This window comes from Neoarius graeffei, chromosome 1 (genome assembly GCF_027579695.1).
Source record: "Neoarius graeffei isolate fNeoGra1 chromosome 1, fNeoGra1.pri, whole genome shotgun sequence".
NCBI classification, from domain to species: Eukaryota; Metazoa; Chordata; class Actinopteri; order Siluriformes; family Ariidae; genus Neoarius; species Neoarius graeffei.
In genome coordinates this window covers 99,958,357-99,976,498 of record NC_083569.1, presented here as the reverse complement: position 1 = coordinate 99,976,498, position 18,142 = coordinate 99,958,357, and the positions used below count along the sequence as shown (strand labels likewise).

The 18,142-nt window shown below is 43.0% G+C and overlaps 1 protein-coding gene across 1 annotated transcript in view; it reads left to right on the top strand.

Moving 5' to 3' along the window:
- Positions 1–18,142, top strand: part of cacna1eb (calcium channel, voltage-dependent, R type, alpha 1E subunit b) — a 219,205-nt gene that overhangs the window by 136,524 nt on the left and 64,539 nt on the right. The window contains exons 26-27 of the mRNA XM_060920316.1: positions 2,511–2,607; positions 5,504–5,664. Coding sequence (XP_060776299.1) covers positions 2,511–2,607; positions 5,504–5,664 — 258 coding nt within the window. The remainder of the gene's footprint in view (positions 1–2,510; positions 2,608–5,503; positions 5,665–18,142) is intronic.

The window sequence follows — 18,142 nt, the reverse complement described above, 5'->3', positions numbered from 1 at the left end:
TCATATTGTTGAAACAGATGCGTTATTTATGTCAGTAATGTTCATGTGTGCAGCCTTTGTGGAGTGTTTTGTCAGTTAAATGCTTTTTATAGGGTTCAACGTATGCTTTATTCTAATTTGTGCAATTTTCTGTTGAAAATTAAATTCTGATGTTATAGTAGTGAACAAGATCTGGCCATTACGTGAAGAATCCAACAGTGGTTTCCAGTTTAGCTCTGCATGTCTGAATTCATCCGTCTGTAAATATAAATATTAATGAGAAATAGTCTAACAGCGTGATATAATTCCAAGGTACCTGAGTCCACAACTGAATTATAATAACACTGTAGTATGCCAGTGATAATTTATAGCACACTATGTATTATATTACTGTCAAGTGTGTATATGCAGCGTGGGCTTTATTTGGACAAATCCAAGAATCATAGTCAGTACCATAGCGAGGGTCAATACACAGCCAAGCAGCATTAAATGAGGATAATCCAAAATCAATAATAATATAGACGTAAGGCAGAAATCCAAAATAAATGTGCAATGGGAAATAAGGCTCAGGACCGCATGATCCAGTTGGCAAGACTTTGCAACGATACAGAGACACAACAGGGAATAACTAAACAAACCAATCAAGGACTTATTATAGAACAGGCACACACATTTAGGGAGCAAACCAATGATATAACAGGGGCAGAGACATGGAAAACAAAAATAATAGTACATAAAGAGTACAGAACAAACACAAGCAGTGTTCACCATGCGGAGTTTGACATGGAAATATTTTTAGGACAGAAGGATTTGTCTGAAAGCTGTTTCTTTGTCATATGACAAACTCTATTTTTGTCACATTAATGTCATGAAAGAGAAAAAAAGAGAGGTTGTGAGGGGATGACTGTTTATAGCTGCTATAATGGAAGTGATAACAGGAACTAGCTTGTTTAGAAGAAGAAGGCTTTATTTGTCACATGTATACTAGAGTACAACGAAATTCCTCATCTTCATTTAACCCATCTGAAGCAGTGAACACACACATGTGAGCAACGAGCACACACACATACCCAGAGCAGCAGGCAGCTATGCTACAGCGTCCGGGGAACATTTGAGGATTAGGTACCTTGCTCAAGGGAACTCCAGCCATGATACAGAGGAAATGCTTTTGAGTACAGTCCACAGCATTTAAATGTAACTGTTAATGTATAAAAAAGTTAATAAACAAAATCCAAAATAAACATGGAACAGAAAATAAGGCTCAGAATTGCACAATACAATTGGCAAGACTTCACAAGGATAGTAAGACACAACAGGGAATTAGACCGTCAATGATGGCGTAGCTCACTTGAGTCCCGTCTAGTCCAGAAGGAATGATCTAAAGTGGGCCACCTTGCGCAATAAATGTTGCAAGCTATATACACTATATACAAGCTATATATAGAACCCTAGGAATACCGACCTATTTGCCAGAAAGAATCCAAAACAGTGAGGAATTGACCGAGAAGAAGTGATTTTTGTTGAACTGCTCACTCATTAAGGCTTAATTAGTCCATAGCTTCATTAATAACTGTAATGAAGCAAATCTGGGTAGAAGTTATATGCACCCTAGGTCCCCCTACCTTCATGCCAGAAAGAATGAAAATTGGTGAAGAACTGAGGGAGAAGAAGCAATTTGTGTGGCAACTGCTCGTTAGGGATTGATTAATTACTCTATATCTTCATTATTAATTGCAATTATGCAAATTTGGGTAGAAGCTATCTATATGCACCCCAGGCAGATCGACCTTCCTGCCAAAAAGAATAAAAATCAGTGAAGAATTGAGACAGAAGAAGCAATTTTCGTGCCAGATGGACAACGGACAACACATGATGGCATAAACTCATCACCTGCCGGTCGGATGAGCTAATAATAATAACCAAACTAATCAAGGATTTAACTCAGAACGAGTGTGTACATTTGGGGAACAAACCAATGATGTGACGGGGTGGAGACAGGATCAAAACCAAAACAAAGACATATAGCCATACATAAACAAAAGCAGACGTGAGAAGCTTTTGCACTCACAGTCTATGATGATGAAGCGTATACAGTACACTTTATTTGAGCAATTTAAAAGTATTTTAGGGTCGGTACTCAACATGTTCTTATCTGAATATTCCTCTACATATTCATATAAATGGAGCAGGTAAGATATCAGGATTGGATCGTGACCATCTTCTGTAGTTTTATGGTGTTGTAACTTAATATCCACGTTAACTATGGATTTATAATAAAAACCACTTGTAGTCTTATGTTCCATCGATTAATTGCTTATTATTTAATTAATACACAGACCAGTCTTGGAAAAACATGTCTAATGCTGGATCTGTAAAAGATAAATATGATACCACTGAGTTATACCCATATACGGTATCCTTTTTTTTTTGTGATGTACTGATGGAGTAGTATGTCCAAGAGTTTCTGAGTTTTACGTTCAAGTCAATTTGAAGTCCATGACTCTAACGTGTTTTTTTTTTTTCAATCACAGAAACAACAAAGGCAGAGACATCAAGACTATTAAGTCTTTGCGGGTGCTGAGAGTTCTCCGGCCTCTCAAGACCATCAAAAGGCTCCCAAAGCTGAAGGTACCACTTTCACTCAGCCAAGGATTAGTTCGCATGTTTTCCACTGCACATTTAAAAGCTTTAATAGTCACAATGATGAGAGCAAAAAGAATCTGCATCATCAACCCAGCTCTCAGTGACAGTAGAATTAAATCCATCATTGACGAAAGCATGTGAATTTTACATTATTGCTTTGTCTTATTGACAGCTCGGTCATCCAGATTACATTTGCATCGACAAAAACACTGGATAAAAGGCTTGCTGACCTCAAATGTACAGAAAATTATTGGCACCATGTGAGAAAATAGATCAAATATGATCAAGTCGGGCGGCACGGTGGTGTAGCGGTTAGCGCTGTCGCCTCACAGCAAGAAGGTCCAGGTTCAAGCCCCGTGGCCGGCGAGGGCCTTTCTGTGTGGAGTTTGCATGTTCTCCCCATGTCCGCGTGGGTTTCCTCCGGGTGCTCCGGTTTCTCCCACAGTCCAAAGATGTGCAGGTTAGGTTAACTGGTGACTCTAAATTGACCGTAGGTGTGAATGTGAGTGTGAATGGTTGTCTATGTGTCAGCCCTGTGATGACCTGGCGACTTGTCCAGGGTGTACCCCGCCTTTCGCCCGTAGTCAGCTGGGATAGGCTCCAGCTTGCCTGCGACCCTGTAGAAGGATAAAGCAGCTAGAGATGATGAGATGAGATGATCAAGTCGGGTTGATTGTCTCGCTCACAACCTTCTATTCAGTAGCCCAGAGCCTTAACAGCTAAGCCGTTTGAATTTAAAATAAAATCAGTCATATATATATATATATATATATATATATATATATATTTTTTTTTTTAATTTTTTTATTACATTTAATTGTGTTAAACTATGTAGCATCCTTAAGTTCATATTCAAAATATCATTATATTCACGGTTACTTCCATGAATATACTTCCGATTTGTTGGAGGAGGTTATGTTTTCGCCTCCATTTGTTTGTTTGTTTATTTGTTCCCTCAAGAAATAGTGAACAGATGTGGATGAAATTTGGACAAAAGATGAGCCATGGATCAAGCAACAATTGGTTAGATTTTGATGCAAATCCAGATATATATGTAGATCCAGGATTTTTTTTTAAATCTGTTCCCAACATAACTCAAAAAGTAGTGAACGGATTTGGATGAAATTTGGTGGAAAGGTGAGCCATGGGGGGCGGCACGGTGGTGTAGTGGTTAGCGCTGTCGCCTCACAGCAAGAAGGTCTGGGTTCGAGCCCCATGGCCAGCAAGGGCCTTTCTGTGTGGAGTTTGCATGTTCTCCCTGTGTCTGCGTGGGTTTCCTCCGGGTGCTCTGATTTCCCCCACAGTCCAAAGACATGCAGGTTAGGTTAACTGGTGACTCTAAATTGAGTGTAGGTGTGAATGTGAGTGTGAATGGTTGTCTGTGTCTATGTGTCAGCCCTGTGATGACCTGGCGACTTGTCCAGGGTGTACCCCGCCTTTCGCCCGTAGTCAGCTGGGATAGGCTCCAGCTTGCCTGCGACCCTGTAGAACAGGATAAATTGGCTAGAGATAATGAGATGAGATGAGGTGAGCCATGGACGAAGGAACAATTGATTAGATTTTGATCCAAATCCGCATATATATATGTAGAGCCAGGATCCAGTCATGTATGCGGATCCAGGATTTTTTTATCTCTTCCCAACATAACTCAAAAAGTAGTGAACGGATTTGGATGAAATTTGGTGGACAGCTTTAGTATTATCCTCGGTTCAAGTGATTTGATTTTGATGATATGTGGCTTGGTGGAGGTATGGACTCTAACAAGTGCCCTTCTAGTTATATCGCATGTTATTTGTATTACATTACAGGCATTTGGCAGACGCTCTTATCCAGAGCGACGTACAACAAGATCCCGACATACCCACAACAGTTGGGGGTTAGGTGCCTTGCTCAAGGGCACTTCAGCCATTCCTACTGGTCCAGGGAATCGAACCAGTGACCTTCTGGTCCTGAAGCTGCTTCTCTAACCTTTAGGCCATGGCTTCCCTGTATTAGTCAGGTCAAGTTAAATTTATTTGTATAGCACTTTCAATGACAGACATTGTCGCAAAGCAGCTTTCCAGAAAATTAAAGACTTTAAACATGAGCTAATTTTATCCCTAATTTATCCCCAATGAGCAAGCCTGTGGTGATGGTGGCAAGGAAAAACTCCCTCAGACGACACAAGGAAGAAACCTTGACAGGAACCAGACTCAAAAGGGAACCCATCCTCATCTGGGTGATAACAGATAGTAGGATTATAAATAATTTGCTTCTATAATAGTGTCCTATGTAGTCATAAATTGTAACTGTGTAACCAGGAAATTCATTATAGTTTTAACACAAAGTCTGTTTTGTTGACGTTATCAACTGTTCATTAATGGAAACTTGAGTGCAAAACTACACATTCCCCATATTATGTATACTACCGTACATATTCCCCGTATTATACTACATGTTCATTTTTATCAAGGGTGCCAATAATTCTTGAGCTGCCTGGAAGCATGTGATGTCAGTAAATAAAACAGCACAATATTGAGTTTGGCCGGATATAATGTTGCATGTAAGGTGATTATATAGTAGGGTGACTGGATAACATGTCGGCAATAGATACTTCCACTAGTTTATTCCTTCATTACCAGCAGGTCTTACTGGTACAGAAACCTAAACTGGCTTCTACCTGTTCCAAACCATACAACTTCTGGTCTGGGGAGAAAAATTTTTTTTTGTTTGTTTGTTTTTTTAAAGGTTTAGTGCCTTACTTTGGTCCTTGAGGTTCACTCTCCTGTGTATTTTTGGACTTGTAGCTGAATTAAACAGCAGAGATGATTGAATTATCAGAGTTCCATCGATACGAGTTGTGTTTCACTGAGTTTTGAGGTCTTACTTTTTGTGCACGCAGGCCGTGTTTGATTGTGTGGTTACATCCCTGAAGAACGTCTTCAACATCCTGATTGTCTACAAGCTCTTCATGTTCATTTTTGCCGTCATCGCAGTTCAGCTGTTTAAAGGAAAGTTCTTCTACTGTACAGACGGCTCCATGGGCACACAGAGAGAATGCCAGTGAGTACCACACACACAAACATTCAAGTGGGAACTTTCCACTGACACAATTATTAATAAAAGCAAATCTAACCCTAACTTGAACATCAGCATCCAAAAGTTAATCTTTGGTTCTTTCAGTTTCTTCAAATAAAAGCTGCAGGTTTTGGAAGAAAAAAACCCTACAGTTTTCCTCATGTTCACCATCCGAAGGTCAAATCTGTCAGATGTTCCTATAGATGACTTGCAACCACATGATCAAAATGCGCTACGTCATGAGCATCCACCATGATGGTGGATATACAAAGCAACTCGGATGGCAGCTGCTGAAAGCGTGTCTGTAAACAATGCTGAATTTTCTCACTATTACCACGATTTGAACGCTCGAGCGAAGATTCGAAACAAAGAAAAGATAGATATGTGTGGTTTTGACCCGTATTATTTTAAAAAGTCAGCCTTTTCTGAAAATAAGACGCTTCTACCGACCATCGAGTACCCAGATATCGCGTTCTATCTGGTTTGGCTGCCGAAGAATCAAATCCGACCTTGGATGAAACATAGCCCATGTTCTGAGTGGGTGCCCAGTCTGGATTGTTTCTATCATATAATTTTGCTGGCACGCCTAGAAGCGAAATGGTAATACACGTGTTAAAATTATAACAACAACCGAGTGACCTACGACAAGAGAGAACGCTCATTTTATCGCAAAATTCTAGCAACACAAAATAAAATTCTTCCATGATATTATTGAGAAAGCTTTTGAATCTCACCTGAGATAAAATGATTACTGCGAAACGTGCCACGGTCACGAGTACTGTTATGACCACAGCCATATACAGCACAAAGATATGGCATAGCTAAAAGAACGCTTAAAGCAGTGGAAAAACAGAGAGTCGTGCACGTATGGAATGTCGCTTGACCCCGCATTTGTATATCCACCAACATGGCCGACATCCGGGTTTCTATTTTGCTTTGACGTCACTTGCAAGTCAAGGATATACAGTATAAATATGTCCACACGCGCACATACCCTTAAATATAATATACTTACATGCAAAGCTAATAGTATCACACATTAGCATGTAAACATGGTAAGAAATCCTGCAAACATTCTCTAAAATGCCTTTATTAGCTTTATTTACAAGCTCCTCCAAAAAAAAGAGTTCTTAATGATTAAAGAAAAAGTAAATATCATTCCAATTGTAATATGAGAGTCATGCCAAAGAGTGAAAATTCAACATCTTCAAACAGGATTTAAATCCAGGAACAATAGGTCAGGCGGTCAAAAGATTCTTGGCCTACATCTACTGCTTTTCTCCATCTGCTCAGAAAGTAAGAGAGACCCCCATGTGACAGACGTGCTCATCCTACACAAACACACTCTCAACTGTCTACACGGTCACCAGAATGTATAGACATTTTGCCTGCTACCATCTGTATAAGATATAAACGAGCATAAAACTTTATCTAGCTTTTGGGGACTGAGTTAGCTTTAGTAAGGACCATGTTATGGAAGGAATAAAAGAAAATGTGGAGATGTGAATGCGGCCCAAGTTCCTGTTCCCAATGGTAAGTTGATAATTTTCCAATAACTGCACATCCTGAATTTTTTTTTTCATCTCATTCCACAGCAATTTGCCAATTACATTTTTTGTAATTAATTACAAATCAACACACCATACATACTCTATATCCTGTGTGTATATATATATATATATATATCATCTCATCATCTCTACCCGCTTTATCCTTCTACAGGGTCACAGGCAAGCTGGAGCCTATCCCAGCTGACTATGGGCGAAAGGCGGGGTACACCCTGGACAAGTCGCCAGGTCATCACAGGGCTGACACATAGACACAGACAACCATTCACACTCACATTCACACCTACGGTCAATTTAGAGTCACCAGTTAACCTAACCTGCATGTCTTTGGACTGTGGGGGAAACCGGAGCACCCGGAGGAAACCCACGCGGACACGGGGAGAACATGCAAACTCCACACAGAAGGGCCCTCGCCGGCCCCGGGGCTTGAACCCAGGACCTTCTTGCTGTGAGGCGACAGCGCTAACCACTACACCACCGTGCCGCCCATATATATATATATATATATATATATATATATTTTTTTTTTTTAATATAATATATATACAGTTATTCCACAAAATCGAGTCTTACATGAGCTGATGGCTGACAAGGTGCGGCGCACCAATATGTCTATAAGCCATGTACAATGAGATTGAGTGGAATAACTGTTTTATTCTATCCACATTCACTGGATTTTCAGAAACAGAGCATTTTTATTTTTATTTTTTGCAAATTCGATAAATAAAAACTTTATACAAAATGTCCAACAAAATAATTTCCGCTTAGGCGGACTTCTTAAAAATCTATCGATGGCTGCACGAATTGAGTTTAGTATCATTTTTGTTTTTTGATAAAGTGCCGTCTTGCTGTCATGTCGAGGTAAAGAACAGCTTTAGACATTTATTTAATTCTTCCTTGGACATTTCTGTTCTGTAATTTTCAAACTTTTTTTAGCTTTAGAACTAGTCTAAAAAAATCAACAAATTTCAATGCTTAAACATGAAGAACGTAAACAAAGTGGTGAAATGAAAGTCGCAATTTGTGAAAAATGCGATAATAATAATTACGTTCTTACCATCAAATTCCATATTTTGTTGCTTTTTTATTTTGGGGGGTTTTAGGTACTTGAAAGTTTGTGAACCCTTTAGAATTTTCTATTTTTCTGCATAAATATGACCTAAAACATCATCAGATTTTCACACAAGTCCTAAAAGTAGATAAAGAGAACCCAGTTAAACAAATGAGGCAAAAATATTATACTTGGTCATTTATTTATTGAGGAAAATAATCCAATATGACATATCTGTGAGTGGCAAAAGTATGTGAACCTCTAGGATTAGCAGTTAATTTGAAGGTGAAATTAGAGTCAGGTGTTTTCAATCAATGGGATGACAATCAGGTGTGAGTGGGCACCCTGTTTTATTTAAAGAACAGGGATCTATCAGAGTCTGATCTTCACAACACATGTTTGTGGAAGTGTATCATGGGACGAACAAAGGAGATTTCTGAGGACCTCAGAAAAAGCGTTGTTGATGCTCATCAGTCTGGAAAAGGTTACAGACCCATCTCTAAAGAGTTTGGACTCCACCAATCCACAGTCAGACAGATTGTGTACAAATGGAGGAAATTCAAGACCATTGTTACCCTCCCCAGGAGTGGTCGACCAACAAAGATCACTCCAAGAGCAAGGCGTGTAATAGTCGGCGAGGTCACAAAGGACCCCAGGGTAACTTCTAAGCAACTGAAGGCCTTTCTCACATTGGCTAATGTTAATGTTCATGAGTCCACCATCAGGAGAACACTGAACAACAATGGTGTGCATGGCAGAGTTGCAAGGAGAAAGCCACTGCTCTCCAAAAAGAACATTGCTGCTCATCTGCAGTTTGCTGAAGATCACGTGGACAAGCCAGAAGGCTATTGGAAAAATGTTTTGTGGACGGATGAGACCAAAATAGAACTTTTTGGTTGAAATGAGAAGCGTTATGTTTGGAGAAAGGAAAACACTGCATTCCAGCATAAGAACCTTATCCCATCTGTGAAACATGGTGGTGGTAGTATCATGGTTTGGGCTTGTTTTGGAATGACCAAGTCAAAGTCCTGACCTTAATCCAATCGAAATGTTGTGGAAGGACCTGAAGCGAGCAGTTCATGTGAGGAAACTCACCAACATCCCAGATTTGAAGCTGTTGTGTATGGAGGAATGGGCTAAAATTCCTCCAAGCCGGTGTGCAGGACTGATCAACAGTTACCGCAAACGTTTAGTTGTAGTTATTGCTGCACAAGGGGGTCACACCAGATACTGAAAGCAAAGGTTCACATACTTTTGCCACTCACAGATATGTAATATTGGATCATTTTCCTCAATAAATAAATGACCAAGTATAATATTTTTGTCTCATTTGTTTAACTGGGTTCTCTTTTGCCACTTTTCCACTACCAACGCGGCTGAGTTGGGCTGAGCCGTGCCGTGCTGAGTTGGGCTGAGTCGAGCTGAGTGGGGCTGTTGGGGTTGCATTTCGACAACAACCGCGCTGAACTGTGCTGGCTGGAAGTGGGTGGACACATTGGGTGGAGTTAGCGAAAGTGGGTGGACGTCACGTGATGTCGTTAGGCGGCGCAAACAGTGACATCAGTGACCTTTTAAGCGGTAGTCTCACGACCCGGATAGTAAACAATAAACATGGAGGACATGGAGTCGTTAGTGTTGCTGGTCTTGGTGCTGTGGCTTGTTGTCACCGACAACGCCAACAGATACTGGCAAGAGCGTATAGATGAGGCGAGGCGCATAAGGCATCAGAAAGTCGTAATTCTTCTTCTTCCGGGTTTACGGTGTTTACAGATCCCAGCGTGCTCGCAGGGTGTGTGTGGGCGTGTGAGGACACTCCTCCTCACCAATCAGTGCACAGGGGAGTGTCTGCTCACGCCCCTAGCCCCACTCGGCTCGGTTTGGCTCGCTTCAGCCCTACTCCAAAACCGTGCGAGTTTTGGGGGCTGAGCAGGGCTGAAGTGAGCTGTGGGTGCAATCAGTTAATTATTGAAATTAAGTGATTAATCTCGCTAAATCAGTCTCATTAAATTTTGAAGGTTAATAATTAAAATGAATCAATCCCATTGAATCGTTTACTTTGACTCATTTGAATTGAATCATACCATAGAATCACTCATTTGAAGTGAATCATTCAGTGAATCATTTAGTGAATCGTTCAATGAATCATTCAGGGAATCATATCAATGAATCATTTAGTGAATCATACCATTAATCCTGGTGCTTAATAATAAATTACCAAACAGCTAAATTATGGTATATTTCCAAATTATTACGATCACTTACCATATTACATAACTCATATGCACCTTTTTGAATTATTTGAGGAGATTGGGGACTTCAGATATTGTTCACCAACAAGATGAATACACACAGCTTTGATAATAAATGGATTTATTATAACAAAGACAAAAAAATGGATAATCATCTCATTATCTCTAGCCGCTTTATCCTTCTACAGGGTCGCAGGCAAGCTGGAGCCTATCCCAGCTGACTACGGGCGAAAGGCGGAGTACACCCTGGACAAGTCGCCAGGTCATCACAGGGCTGACACATAGACACAGACAACCATTCACACACATTCACACCTACGGTCAATTAAGAGTCACCAGTTAACCTAACCTGCATGTCTTTGGACTGTGGGGGAAACCGGAGCACCTGGAGGAAACCCATGCGGACACAGGGAGAACATGCAAACTCCACACAGAAAGGCCCTCGCCGGCCCCGGGGCTCGAACCCAGGACCTTCTTGCTGTGAGGCGACAGCGCTAACCACTACACCACCGTGCCGCCCCATGGATCATCAATATATACAAATATGATATTGTGTGTGTGTGTGTGTGTGGCCTAGCTTGTTGCTAGCTAAAACAAAAGAATGTTATCTAAATGGAACAAAGGATTAGCTCTGTTGCTAATGTGTGCTTGTGTGTGTGTGTGTGTGTGAAGGACTTGACCATGTGTTTAGCCTCGTGTAGCTAACTACACATGGTGGAGGCCTAGATTAGCCTTGTGTTGCTAGTGTGTGTTTGTGAAAGGCCCTATGGCCTAGCTAAAGTGTGTTTGTTAGGCCTGGTGAGGCCTACTGAGCACGTGTTGCTAAAGACAAAGGGAAGCTGTCTAAAGTGTATCAGGCCTGGTCAGGCCTGTTGAGCACGTGTTTTCTCAGTAACAAAAAGATTCCACACTCATAACATTACCAAACTCACTGAAACCTTGATAAGGTCAAAATGTATGATAAGGAAATTAGTGTTAGTCAGAATGAGAGAGAGAAGGAGCATGCACAGCCTATCTATTAAACAATTGAGAGAACATAGAACCAAAATAAATCAACACGCTGCGTGTCTAACAGATAAACCTGGGTTTAAATTCACACTATTTCAAATAAAAGCAAATTCCTAAGACTATCCTAATTATGCCCAAATGCCAAAATCTTACTTAATCCTGCCTTTAGCAAGATATGAAGAACTATTCGCCAGTGTAGTTTCGGGCCTCGCCGTGGGAGCACGTGAGCCGCTCGTGATGGAGGCGTAGAAAACTTTCGGGTCCAGCGGAGCACTTGGGTGGTTCCCGTGGAAAGCAGAGGATTCTTGGTCCGAACCTCAGCGTTCGTGAGGAAAAGTCTCTGATCAGAATAAGATGCACAGCGCTTTTGAGTTAAAAAGGATTCAATCGCTTCTTAACTTTTAACTGCCTGGGCTGCAGTCGTGACGTCACTTCTAATACGGATAAACTGGTTGTAACTCAGGTTGAGTTTAAAGATCGCGCTATTCTGGACTTTTACCTTGGCCAGTGGTTAGGCACAGAACGCGCTGGATGGTGAATCTCGCAAGAAAGAAGTGTTTTCAGGTTGGAGAGCAGCTCTTTATGCGTCTAGACTCATCGGAATCCGGACGCGAGAGACAAAATGGCGGAGCTTCCGCCCGGACTTATGCACGCATGGCGGACTGACGTAGATGATCCCGCCCACGCGTGACGTAGGTCACGCGGAAGTTGCCTGGGAATTGTAGTTCTGACACAAGATGGCGGCATGATACCTACAGAGCTGAGTGGTGCTGCTCTAAGGTAGTCGAAACGCGAGCCGTGTCGGGCTGAAGTGAGCTGAAGCGAGCTGAAGTGAGCCGAAAAAGGGTAGTGGAAAAGGGCCATATATCTACTTTTAGGACTTGTATGAAAATCTGATGATGTTTTAGGTCATATTTATGCAGAAATATAGAAAATTCTAAAGGGTTCACAGACTTTCAAGCGCCACTGTGTGTGTGTGTGTGTGTGTATGTGTGTGTGTGTGTGTGTGTGTATATATATATATATATATATATATATATATATATATATATATATATATATAACTTTTAGTGACATATCTACACACAAAACTAGAAAGACATTTGCTAGAGTGCATACCTCCACCAGGCCACATATTAATCAAAATCAAATCACTTGAACCTAGGACAATACTAATGCTGTTCACCAAATTTCATCCAAATCCATTCACTACTTTTTGAGTTATGTTGGGAAGAGATAAAAAAAATCCTCAACCACCATACATATCTGGATCCTGGTTTCACATACTTATCCATATTTGCATCAAAATCTAACCAATTGTTCCTTGACCCATGGCTCACCTTTCCTCCACATTTCATCCAAATCCGTTCACTACTTTTTGAGTTACTTTGCGAACAAACAAACGGAGGTGAAAACATAACCTCCTCTAACAAGGTTGACGGCGGTCACAAGTTAGTTATTGCTTACTTTACAGCAGCTATAAAGACATTCCCTCACCAATCTATCTTTTTATCTCTCTCCAAGTTAATAAGACAAAAAAACACAGCAGTGTCATGATACCAAGGGACCACAAAATGTAAATACCTTTCTGATTTTCCTGTTGTGGAAAACGAAAAGTTATAGCTTTATATCTGACTGTTACAAAGTGTAGTGTTTCATGTAAAGAATGATGGCGGGAACAAGTGTGCGTCTGAACATTTACTAAGCATTTTTTCAAGAGCATACACATACATACGTATCCTAGCAATATACACTACACGGAGATACTTCCTGCAGTCAAAATAAAAGCACAGGACACAACATTTTCCCCCTTTTTAAAGAAGAAGCACATACATACTCCAGAATACTTAAGAATTTGAAATATCACTCATGTAACCTGAGGCAGTACGTTTCACTAGCTTATTCTTGGTCATAGAAGAAATGAAACATTTCTGAAATAGCAACATGGGTAAAGACAACTAACCCATTAACTGAATTATCACTTAAACGTAAGTAAGCACAACTGCATAGTTTAAGATAAGTAGAGCAAGATTGCATAGAGTGAATCAACTAACTGAACTTGTAATCCACTGAGAGGTAACCTGGAAGGTAAGTAAGGTTAGTGACAAAGAGTACACATTTAAGTGACATAGTCCTTCAGCCAGGTAGGCTGGCGAATCTCTCGCATGGGCCTGGGTTCCGGGGAATGGTTGGCTGAATCAGTGTACTCGTCTGCAGGCCTTGGAGTAGGTGTAGTGTCAGGAAAACTGGTAAGGTGGGAGGCATTCCACTTATTACCGTTGCTCAGCTTGTATGTGCTCTCACCAACTTTTGCACTGATGGTAAGAGGATCGCTGAACTTCCTGTGACCCTTAGGCACATGTAGTGGGTTTCTCACACGCACTCTGTCCCCTTTTTGAAAAGCAGGATGCTGAGCGCCATGCTTGGCATCGGTGTAGGCCTTCATTTTCGACTGGCGCTGGCTAACCCTGTGACGAATGTCAGTATCCTTTTGAGCGGGCACAGGAGAAGAAGGAGGTAGCACAGACAGCTTGGTGCGCATGGGACATCCACAGAGGAGCTGGAAAGGTGAAGTCCCAGTCGTGGCGTGGGGTGTAGCACGGTAGATGTGTAAAAAGTGAGTAACAGCTGGCTTCCATGGCTTGTGCTGTTGTATGGCAAGCTGGATTGTTTGCTTGAGCACACGATTGAATCTCTCAATTTGCCCATTGGCAGCAGGGTAGTAGAGAGAGGAGCGGTGGTGACGTATTTGTCGGTCTTGTAGGAAAGCAATGAATGCAGCAGAGGTGAACTGAACACCGTTATCTGTCACGATGCTCAGGGGGTTGCCATGTCGGCTGAACACCGAGGACAGGAATGTCAGGACAGTATCTGTGGTAATGTTCTGTGTAAAAGCAACCTCCGGCCACTTGCTATAGTAGTCGGTAAGTGTAATTGCATACCTGCAGGCTGGAGGGGCAAGCTCAAACGGACCAACAATGTCCATGGCAACTTTCTGCCATGGACCGTCTGGCAGAGGCACTGGTTGCAGAGGAGCTGGACGGGGCTAAGCTGTTTTGTCGTTCAGCTGGCACAAATGACAGGAGCGGATGGCACTAAGTACGTCTGTGTCCATCTTTGGCCACCAGTAGAGTTCACCTAGGCATTGCTTTGTCCATACCACCCCTTGGTGGGACTCGTGCAATTGAAATCAGGTCTGGTCGCAATGCAATGGGTACGACCAGCCGAGAGTCACAAAACACAAATTGGTCTTTGACGCATAGCTCCGTGCGGAGCTTGTAGTATGGCAGCAGGTCAGGGTCAAGCCTTTGGATGAAGCAGGCCATCCACGTGTGATCTGGAGCCGGAGTTTTGTGATCTTGGGGCATGAAGCGCAGGCAGAGTCAAGGTCAGTGGCAGACAGTGTATTACGAGCAGTAGAGAGGAGAGCAACTATCTCAGGATCAGCATCATCAGAGTGGGAGGACGCAGCAGAGCACTCTGGAGCAGCAGGTAAAGGCAGGCGGGACATGCAGTCAGCGGGAGCATTTTCGGCACCTGGGCGGTAGATGATGTCGTAGTTGTAGGACATGAGACGCGCAGACCATCTTGACACACGGAGACCGGCACGGCCGACACCCTTTGTGGTAAGTAGGGTTGTCAACGCCTGATGGTCGGTTCGCAGGGTAAAGCGGCGTCCCCAGAGGTAAGTACGCCATCGCTCGACAGCCCATACGCATGCAAGGGCTTCCTTTTCCACCGTAGCATATTTGCGTTCAGCCACAGACAGAGTTCGGGACGCAAACACCACAGTCCTTTCAATCTTGTCTGGGCCCACTTGTGACAGCACGCCACCTAGGCCGTAGTCGGAAGCGTCTGTAGACACAATTGTAGGCAGTGTGGGGTCAAACAAAGCTCGAGCCTGACTGTCGACCAGCATTTTCTTGACAGTGTCGAAGCTAGCTTGTGCCTCAGCAGTCCATTGAAAAGCACTGTCAGACACTCTCAGGCATGCTCGTATTGGTTCCACCACAGTGGCATGGTTCGGCAGGAACTTGGAGTACCATGAGAGCAGTCCGAGGAAGGAGCGAAGAGTTGAGGCATCGGTAGGTGCAGGCGCATCAGCGATGGCCTGAATGCGTTCAGGGTCAGGCTGTAGTCCATCTGCTGACACGATGTGTCCCAGGAACGGCAGTTTAGGCTGGCGGAAGCGGCACTTGTCATCGTTGAGTTGTAGGCCAGCAGTTCTCAGGCGATGCAGTACAGCAGCCAAAGCCTTGTCATGAGCAGGCACATCGCATCCATGGACTATTATGTCGTCCAGGTAGTACTCCACCCCTGACAGGCCATCCAGGACTACGCTCATCATTTTCCGGAAAGCAGCAGGAGCTGAAGCAAGCCCATATGGCACACAACAGAAACGAAACAGGCCATCATGGGTAATAAATGCTGTAAGGTCACGGCTCTGTTCATGTAGGGGCATTTGGTAGTACGCACTAGCCAAGTCAATTGTAGAGAAGACGGTGGCACCCTTTAAGCTGGACAGCAGTTCATCCATGTGAGGCAGTGGGTGTGCATCAATGATCACCGCCTTGTTTGGTTTGCGCAGATCAATGCACATGTGGATTTTGCCTGACTTTTTCTGTGTAACAACAATTGGTGACACCCATGCTGAAGCATCATATGCCCGCTGCCTGTAGGTTGTTCAGTTCCTCTGTCACTGCATCTTGAACCAACAGTGGCAGGCGACGGGTCTTTTGGCGCACTGGTGTAACGGTGCCATCAATTTTCACCAGATGAACAAAGTTCTTTGCACAGCCGATGGTAGGTGGTGTAGATGTAGGTGTAGTAGTGGCACATTCCAGCACAGGTGCAGGAGCAGTAGGAGGCAGGACTCTGTTGTGCTGGATGCGCACCTGTAGTGATGCCATGAGGTCTCGCCCAAGCAGTGGAGTTCCATTGGTCACAATGTAGAATGTGCATAGAGCTGTGCGGCCATGTAGAGACACATTCGCGGACATGCAGCCAAGGACAGGAATGTGCGTTTTAGAGTAAGACACAAACCTGACTTTGGGCTGAGTCAGCCGAACGTGGTTGAAGTGGCGCACGTAGAGGCTCTGTGGCAGTATGGATACAGAAGACCCAGAGTCCACGACTAAGTCAACTGTGCAGGGCTGTGACTGTTCAGTTGCAATCTCCACGGTGCATGTAATTTTAGCAGTTGGGCTGGTAGCATCTCATCTCATTATCTCTAGCCGCTTTATCCTTCTACAGGGTCGCAGGCAAGCTGGAGCCTATCCCAGCTGACTACGGGCGAAAGGCGGGGTACACCCTGGACAAGTCGCCAGGTCATCACAGGGCTGACACATAGACACAGACAACCATTCACACTCACATTCACACCTACGGTCAATTTAGAGTCAGGGCTGGTAGCATTGTCTGTGTAAAGCACCAAAACCTCAGGGAGTTCTACTTCACGCACCTCTTGTGTATTAGGTTGAGTAGAACGGCAAACTTTAGCAAAGTGTCCAGTCTTTTTGCATTACTTGCATGTAGCTGTAATTGCTGGACAGTTGGGTGCATTGGCTAAATGGGCATCAGATCCGCAGCGGTAGCGTGTCTTTTGTTTACCTTTGGCAGAAGCATTGGCGCCAGCAGCATTCAACTTGTGACCTCTCCCCCTGCGTTTGGAAGTTTGCTGCATGGCTTGCACGGGGACTGCGCATGCATCAGTAATGCTCTTGGCGTGGTCCACAGCCGATTCGACTTGAGTAGCTAAAGTTATAGCTTTTTGCAAAGTAAGTGTAGCATCTAACAGCAGTCTCTCACGTATTCTTGGATTGCACACGTTCTATCAATTGGTCGCGGATCATTTCGTCTGTCTTCGCACCAAAATCACAAGTTGAAGCAAGGTCACGCAACGCAGCAACATACTGTAGTATAGTTTCATGAGAAGCCTGAGCACGCTTACGAAATGCATGACACTCAGCAACTGTGTTAGTCTTTGGGTTGAAGTACGTTTCCAATGCAGTTAAAGCAGAGTTGTAAGTATCACCTCTATCAGGCAGGGAGTAGAAGATTCTCTGGCCCTCCAAGCCAAGGCAGTGTAGTAGAATTGCCCTCTTCCTGGCAACCGGCCATTCGGCTCCACTCGCGTTGATAACTAGCAGGTAGTTTTCAAAGATTTTTTTCCATATTTTAAAAGGCATTGCAGGCTCACCCGGGCATGGTAAGAAGAAGGTCGGGAAAGGCATGTTTGCAGCTGTCAACGTTGCAGAAAAGAATTTGTACTCTCGTTGCCAATTTTGTAGTGTTTCATGTAAAGAATGACGGCAGGAACAAGTGTGCGTCTGAACATTGACTAAGCATTTCTTCAAGAGCATATACATACATACGTATCCTAGCAACATACACTACACGGAGATACTTCCTGCAGTCAAAATAAAAGCACAGGACACAACACAAAGTGCATCCAAACGTGAAATAAATATCTCTTGACAGAAAATCCCACCATGTCCATGACTATATGCGTTTTTAATTTATGAGGCGCGTCAGCTTTTCAAATTGTTACCAGTATAAACAATATATTGGTAACAATATGAATGTTG